Below are 8034 nucleotides of genomic sequence, written 5' to 3' on the forward strand. Positions count from 1 at the left end.
GGCCGCCACACCTGCGGCACAGCGGCCGAACGGGTCAGCCTGACCCTCAGCAGAATGGGGCCCGTGGGGCCACTGTGGGCTGGCAGCCGGGTTTGGTGCTTGCCTGTGTGTCCCACAGCCACCGCAGAGCCATCCCGCAGACACCACGAGGCTCAGAAGCAGCCTGGTTCTGGAGGTTTGGGCAGGAGCTACATGAGCGTGCCAGAACCGTGCCAGGGAGCTGGGCTCTTTCCTCCCACCGCACCACGTTGGAAAACTGACCCAAAAAGTCCCCATGGGATGCCCCATGCAAGCAAGCCCTCACGCAACAGGCCAACGTGCCCGCAGCGGGGTGGTGGCCACGGCGCGCCTTGCTCAGCCCTGGGTCCCAGCGCCGCACATCACTTGCACACTCACTTCACTTTAGTGCTTCTTCCCAGGGGTTTCACGGGGAGTAAAAGCCACCACGGTGCTTTAGAGCCCAGGCTGAAGCGCTGCAATGTGCTAGCTGGAGAGCAGCGAGTCGTGTGCTTTTTGCTGGCAGCTCCGTTTGCATCCCAGCTCTTCTGGAACAACCGGGTACACGTCTCCCGAGTCACTCCAACACTCCCACACTTGCAAAATCCTTTAGCTTTTGGGAAAAAAAAGAACCATATAAAGCCAGTTTTTATTAAACCTTCATCCTCCGATGCCTCCGTGTTGGAAAGGATGGCAAGAACATGCCACTTCCTACAGCTTGCTCAAAAAATGACAGCTGAGCCGTCGAAACAGCGGCACTTGCCCCAGCCAGGGATGACCCTGCAGAGATGCCAACCGCTTTGGAGGGCAGCGGGGCCGGCATCTCCCAGCTGCGGCAAATGGTCGTTATGAGATTCTACACAAACGTTACGGACCTTTAATCGGAGTTTTTCCCACGTACGCTTGGGAAAGGTAACGACAAAAAACCAGGCAGGTATTTCTCTGTTTGCAGGTCTGAGCCAGGCTCCTCTGCCCCGCCCCCCCGCCCCCCCCCAGCTTCTTACAAAACTCTACAAATAACCAGACATTTAGATCTGTTCCTGTTGCCAGAGCATTTTGGAAATAACCCAAGCCCAGACCACTGGGAGAGCAGCCTGGTTCTCTGTTGTGCTGTGGTCTCTGCCGTGGCTCGGCTGCCGGTGCAGGGCATGGAAAGCCATCAGGGGAGCCAGAGCTGGACCAGCGCTCAGCACCATTACCCCGCTGTCAGATCTCCCCCCTGCAACAGCAAAGCACCCAGCGTGCGCAGGGTTTAGAGCCTTGCGTGTCATGTTGAAGCCCAGCACCTGCCTATTTAATCTCCTTCCCCCAGCCCTTATGGTACCCAGCCCTGACGTAGGTCTGCAAAAGCAGCGGCGTGCCCACTGCGGGGCACAGCCCCCATCCTGCCACCCGTTAGATGGCACCACGGAGTGCTGCTCCCTGCGCCTGCCTTCCTCTCGCCCAGACGGGCCTTGACACCGCTCCAGCCTTCCACGGGCCCCTTGTGCAAGGCAGAAAGCTCCGGCACCACCGCAGCAGCTCGCTGAACCCACCCCACAGAGAGCAACGACGAGGCTGCCCGCACCGTGCTCGCCCCTCTGCCCCGCAATGACAGCCCGTAGCGAGGCAGGATTTTTCCAGCATCAGCCTTTTCTTTATTTAAGCATTTTTGCATAGGTAAATGTTACATTTTTTTCGGACACACGCATGTTAAAATGATCGATCTCAGGTGTGCGCATGTGCTCGCACCCACAGCCCGTGCTCTCTTTCTTAGGGTATTGATTCCTACGCGTATATACAGTGGCCTGGCAGAAAATGTTGCTGGGGGATTGAAAGAGTGCTCAGAAAGGGGCGCGCTGGCGGTGCCTTTGGAGAGTGTCCGCTCGGCGTGCCTGTGGCTGTGCACTTGGGGTTCAGCAGCTTTGTGGCTGCGTAATACCGCCTGCGGGCTGCCTGTTGCTTTTGTCTAGTTTAAATGTTGTCCTGACTCCTCTTACTTTACTCTCTCTCCTATAAAAGCAGGTTTTCTAACGAAAATAAGCTGTAAATCGCTGCACATGCTCAGGTGTAAAGGGTTTTCGAAAGCAAGGCAGCTGGCAGTGCCCTGCCGCCCCTCTGCCTGGGCCTGGTTGTGGTAGATAACATATTGATTAAACCAAAACCAGGGAAGTGCAGTGGAATGAGGGTGTTTGCTGACCTTGTTCTGATGACAGAAGAGTAATTTCGGGATGAGACTGTGCCTTGAGCTTCTGCAGGGACCTGTTGTCCTGGGCATAGGGGTCAAGGGAGTTTTTCCTCCAGCAAGGATTGCAGGGTAGGCAGTCGTTGCTGTTTAGAAATGAGATACTTTCCAAAGAAAACTGCTAGGAAAACTTCAATTAAAAGAAGCAAATTCATAATGCATAGATGGGTTAAATGTGCACAATTGTAAATATAGACAATAATTTACAGGCTTTTCTCTTGAAATATTAGTGCTGCTATAAGGAGACAAGCGTGTGACTTACTTATGACTTACCATAGCATTTCCATACCGTAAATGGGACAGATTAAGTTGACATTATATATTACTTAGCTGTGTACCAATTAGCTAAACAAATGCTATGAATTCCATCATTTATGATGGAAGCTACATAAAAATTGTATAATTACTGCAGTGAGTCATCTAGTTATATGGCATTCCTATATGGACAAATTTATTTCAATGCAAGATTAATAGCCTTTTGCTGCTGGTTTACGTACGTGCCAAGGACCATACTACATTGTCGCTAAGCATCATTAATGGATTAAAATAAGGGTTCTGCATAATTCCTACAGTGTACCTTCAAACAGCTTGTTTAGTTTGTGCACTAGCCTAGCGCTTGTTAGCCCTACGTAACACACGGATCTGGAAGGCGGACACGTGTGAAGGAGGTTAATGCAATCCTAGGAACTCTTTCAAAAGCTCACAGGTTTTCTTGTGGATGACTTCGCGGAGTTTCCGCACGCGCCGGATGCTGGAGGTCCCCACAAAGCTGTCTGGCTGGAGGACAGCCATGCCGTTGTGGACATCTCCCATGATGATGAGCTGGCCATCCACTGTGGTCATGTTGGGACATGGACAGCTCCAGTCCATGTTCAAAAGCGTGATTTCTAGTGGTTCCTTCCCCAGGAATTTTAATCCCATTTTTTCGTCTTTGAGGATCTCCTCCACTGTCACCAAGGCATGTCCCGAGTCTTGGTCTTCAGTCAGCTCTGTTATACGGCCCAGGATGACAAAGTCGCTTTTGCAGAAGCTGGTCACCAGCTTCTGGCGCGGTTTGCAAGCTTTGCAGTGCGTGTTCTTTGGGAAAGGGCACATCTCTTCGCAGGCCTCCCGGCTCTCAAAGTTGTTCTCGTTGCCTCCACACCCGCCGTAAATGAAGGACTGGCACTGCTTGGTCAAGCTGTTGTAGGCCCACCTGGGCTCATAGGCCTTGCAGTGGCCTTGGAGGGCTGGCAGGTTGCAGATGTTGATCGGGCCGTTCATGCACGTTAACATACAGCTCTCGTAGGTCTCAAAGTGGTTGAGGTTGCTGTTACAGTTCCCATAGATGAAAGTAAAGCAGTTGTTTTTCTTTGCGTCGTAGTACCACCTGGTCTGCTCTTCCCCACAGTCTTCGCTGTCTGGTTGCTTCAGGCACTCATCGGTCGGAAAATGGGTTTTGTTTTGGGAAGCTTCTTTGGATGTGGGTTCTCCTTTGATGACTGACAAAGGGAAGTCAGCCCTGAGAAGGCCACCGCTGTTCTTGGCAGTGCAGGTGTAGATGCCTGCATCTTGGAGCTGGGTGTTGTAGATGACCAGTTGGGCGATGTTGGTGACCACAACGTTCCCTCTGACATGATTTGGCTTCATAATGACTTTGTCTTTCCCATCGACCTGCTTCTCCCACGTGATTTCTGGCTTGGGTCTCCCTGTAACGTCACAGAGGAAGCTTACGGTCTCTCCCACGTAGACGGACTGATGGACGGGGTTGTTCACTAGGGCGGGCGGCAAGATATCGATGACCGTTGTCTCAAAATAGGCAGTAGTAGGGCGAGCAGTTGTTTCTGGTGGGATAGGGCTGGTGTTCGGCCAGGTAAGATGGTACCTACAGGTGACTACATTCAGTGTAATGCCTTTGATGCAAGCTTCTGCGTCCATGTAGCACTTGTTGTAGTAGGTGAGCCCGTCGGAGGCACAGGTGAAGCTCGGCTCCTTCTCACACCTGTCCTTGCACTTGCAGACGGGTTGCCCGTCCCAGATGTCGCATTCCGAGCCTTGCTGGATGCACATGAAGCGGTCACAGGTTGCCTCTTTGGGCATTCCCACCGGCCCTTTTTTCCCCTTGACATCCATGTACCGAGCTGCCACGCAGCTCTTTGTCCCACAGACGTTGGGGCAGCACTTCTCAAAGGTCTCGCACTCCTGCAGGGAAAGAAAATAACCCGATCGTTACTGGGGACAGAGGAAAGTCCTTTTTAGAGACACAGCAAGCAGAGGGCCCAGAAACTTTCAAGGTGTGAGCTCAGGGGACCTGCTCTGCCACAGAGGGCTGCGGACCCAAACTCAGCATCCCCACCGGCAACGAGTAGGAACATCCCCCCAGCAGCTCCCGGGAGGTGTCTAAACGGACCAGGCTTTCTGAAACGCTTCAGGAGAGACTCTCGAGAAAGAAAATGTATTTCTGTTTCTTAAACACTAACCTCATCATAAGTCTTTCTTAGAGTCACATGGACTGCTTGACTACTGAACCAACAACCCCCCTTCTGCGCTCTCCGAAATGCCTGAGGACAAGCCCTGAGAAACAAGAGCGGATGGAAAGACTTATCATATGGCTGTAGGCAGTAATCCTCCTTATTTTCCACAGAAGTATGTAAAGTATTATTTGAATTCCCTGAGACTAACAGCCTACCCTTGGAGCTGAAACTGCCAAGGATTTGTAATTGTTCACATTGTAGAGGAAATAATAGAATATCTCAAAAGTAAAGAAATTCTTGCTCCAAAAATAATTTTTCTATGGTATTTAGAAAAACAAACCCAAAACAGCTCATTACGGCTCCTCTGACCTATTTTAGTCCTATTTTCAAACGCAGCATCGCTCTTCTAGTGATTTATTATACCCCATCTCAGCTACAGTCAGCTCTAAATGGCGGTTAATTTTAGCAGAATTTTCATCTTCTGTGCAGAGAAGGTATTGGATACGTGTGGTCCCAGCTGCTGCCTTGTTACGGCTTACTTGAAGGGACGACGAAGACTGCTACCACGTACCCAACAGGGCACACTTCCACTGCCTGTTAAACCCCTACAACCCCCCCGAAATCCAACAGCTTTCTCCAGAAGTGAGAACAACATGGGGTTTTTTTCAGCTACCAAACTAAACAGCTTCCCCCGGGTCCAGTATCCTTTCCTTATTGGGAAAAAGATGACCTAATACCATAACTCATCCCCCTTTCCAGCAGCACATTGCTAGGTTTCAGAAGCGAAGGCAGAAACCAGAATGGGCGACGTTTTCGGCTGGGGCTAAGGAGCCACAAGGCAAAAGCGAGGATTTTGAGCCAGTGGCTTCTGGCTTTCAGTTTTTGGCCAGTAAATGATTAAAACACTGTCCTCCACTGCTGGGGCTTTGCAAGTGTTTTACTATTCATTGCTGCACCTGGTAGGTGAAACAGAAGAGGCTTGTTGGGGAATGGCGAAAGGAAAAAGAGCACCTTCGGTCCTAACACATGGGAACCATCTGAGCAAATGTCTTTGTTTACTTGATGGCCGTATTTTCTCTATTTATTTTTTCCTCGCTCCTTTTAGCACTGCAGAAACAACCTGTCCACAGAGCATAAACCCAATGACTTTTTCCAGCCTTGCTGTCAGCCTGGTTTGGGCTGCCAGAGCTTTGCCATTGGACATGATGTAAGAGGCAGGACGAGCAGGTATTTTCAGATGCCAGCTGAGCTGGCAGGGCTGACAGGTTGAAAAATGAATTTTAGGGCGGTAAGCTAAGCACATTTTGAGCTGGGAGCATCACCGAGAACATCTGCCTGGTCATTTTAACCATGCCCCTGTTTTGCACTCCAAGCACGCTTTGTGTTTCAAGTGCAGCAAAGGCTGACGATTTACATGTTAAATGAAACCATTTCATACAGGATTCCTCCCAGGAATATAAAGCGCTCATGGACGGCCACTAACAACAAAGAGCACGGTGACACTGCTAAAATACTACGGATTGGCCCCAGAGCACGCTGAGTTCTGGAGTATCAAATTCGGATGTTTCTTTTGACAAGAAAGCAAGGAAAATGATCAAACAGCCAGCGCCGTACCCGCATCAGTAACCATGTCAGCTGCCACCCACCTCCCCACTTAACTGATAACTCATGGAAGCTTTTCCATGTTATATAGGTCATGGGTCAATTAAATACGTGCGCTGCCTGCACCAAGTCCCGCACGGCGCCGGCACCTTTCTATCTGGAGCAGAAACAGGCTGCGGTGCAAACAAGCCCACTGACAAACCCCATCGCCCGCGACGCAGAGAGATAAAAATGCGCATCACTCACCAGATCAGCTTCGCACTCCCTCTTGCAAGTGCTCTGCGCGTCTACCCACAGGTTGGGGTTCATGTCATTGGGGCATATCCCCGCGTGGGAGTAGCGGATGGGAGGTAGAGCTTTCCCCTTCAGGGAGACCTCCAGAAGCAAGAGGACACTGCTCTTCCCCAGCAAGATCCACATCCATCGAGTGAACGGCACCACCAACATCTCAGAACTTCTCCAGGGCAATGGCAGGGACCGAGCTGGAGGTAGTTCTTGTTTTGCTTGGGGTTGCTTTTTTTTTTTTTTTTTGGTAAGCCTTAAATCTGCGAGGAACCCAAATGCACCTGCCTCCTGTAAAAACTTCAGCAAGCTCCTTTGCTGCCTCTGCAGATAGTGCAGTTTGGTCCGGACCTCATTGGATTAAAGGTCCTAGGAAGTTACCCCCTTATTTTAAGAGAAATGCTAATAGTCTGAGCAGAGTTAGCTCTATTTATACCCTGCCTCTGTTAACAAGTCAGAAAAAGTAAACTTGATTTCTTTGACAGGCACACGCTTCCTATGTCCTGGTGGCAGTCAGACAGATTTGTTGCAAGAAAAAAAAGCTGGAAAGAGTTCAAAAGGCTGGAACTGGCATGGTGGGACCCCTGCATGTTTCTGAATGCAGGGAGGCCTTCTTAACCCCTTTAGACCTAAAGTACTTCCCTATGCTAAGAATGGCATTTACTTCTGAAAGAGTACTTGTCTAAATACCACGGACCCGCGGTCAGGGGATTTCCCCACGGCGAGGGGCTACACAATCGCTTGCTAAAAGGAACGAGTAATAGGATTGAAGCAATTAAAGCTAGAATATCATATTTTAACAAAGGCAGGAGGGAAGAAACAACCGCTTTAAACTTAGGACAGACAAAGCAGTATGTCTTCACAGCTTCTCCCGGGGCTCCTCCGGGCTTTTTTCTTCTCTTTGGTGGGGAGATTTCCCGGATGCCGGGTCTAATGCTGCCCTCCAACCCACCAGCGAGACGTGAAAAGTGTCCCTGAATTCCTCCACATTTCCTGACAGCCAGATCCCATTGTACAGTGCATGGCTGACCCCTTTAACAGCGACAACAAAAAAATAGTAGAAGTTCAACTCTATGGAAACCTGCATAAAGGAATGTACAGCATTTTTGCATTGGGGGGCAGGGGGGAAATTCAGTCAAGCTGAGTTCCTCGTTCCCTGATTATTACAGCAAGGGGCTGATCCTGCTCATGCTGAACACATGCCAAAATCCAGAGACGAGTGGCAGAAGTCAGAGTTGCTCAGCACCTTCCAGGATTGGAGCCTTTGGGCTGAGTGCTGGGCTGGCTTGGATGGATCCTGCATGGTGCTCAGCGCCTCCTGGGAGGACCAGGTGAGTTTGTATCCCACGTGGGGGCTCAGCAGGGCTGGACCGGCAGTGCTGCATGCCGGGGGGGGGAGGGTGCTCGTGCATCTGCCCGGTGCCCAGTGCTGGGCGCTGCAAAGCCCACAGACCCGGGCGCAATCCGCCCTTGCTT

General features: G+C 50.8%; 1 protein-coding gene across 1 annotated transcript; it reads right to left on the bottom strand.

Moving 5' to 3' along the window:
* Positions 1-1623: 1623 nt before the first annotated feature.
* On the bottom strand, positions 1624-7085 carry WFIKKN2 (WAP, follistatin/kazal, immunoglobulin, kunitz and netrin domain containing 2). Its single transcript, XM_056326871.1, has 2 exons — positions 6523-7085; positions 1624-4402 (listed from the first exon to the last, which is right to left on the bottom strand). Exons 1-2 carry the CDS (start codon positions 6721-6723, stop codon positions 2891-2893), a joined length of 1713 nt encoding a protein of 570 aa, XP_056182846.1. The 5' UTR covers positions 6724-7085; the 3' UTR covers positions 1624-2890.
* Between the last annotated feature and the right edge of the window lie 949 nt (positions 7086-8034).

Source organism: Falco biarmicus, chromosome 1 (genome assembly GCF_023638135.1).
Source record: "Falco biarmicus isolate bFalBia1 chromosome 1, bFalBia1.pri, whole genome shotgun sequence".
Taxonomy (NCBI): domain Eukaryota; kingdom Metazoa; phylum Chordata; class Aves; order Falconiformes; family Falconidae; genus Falco; species Falco biarmicus.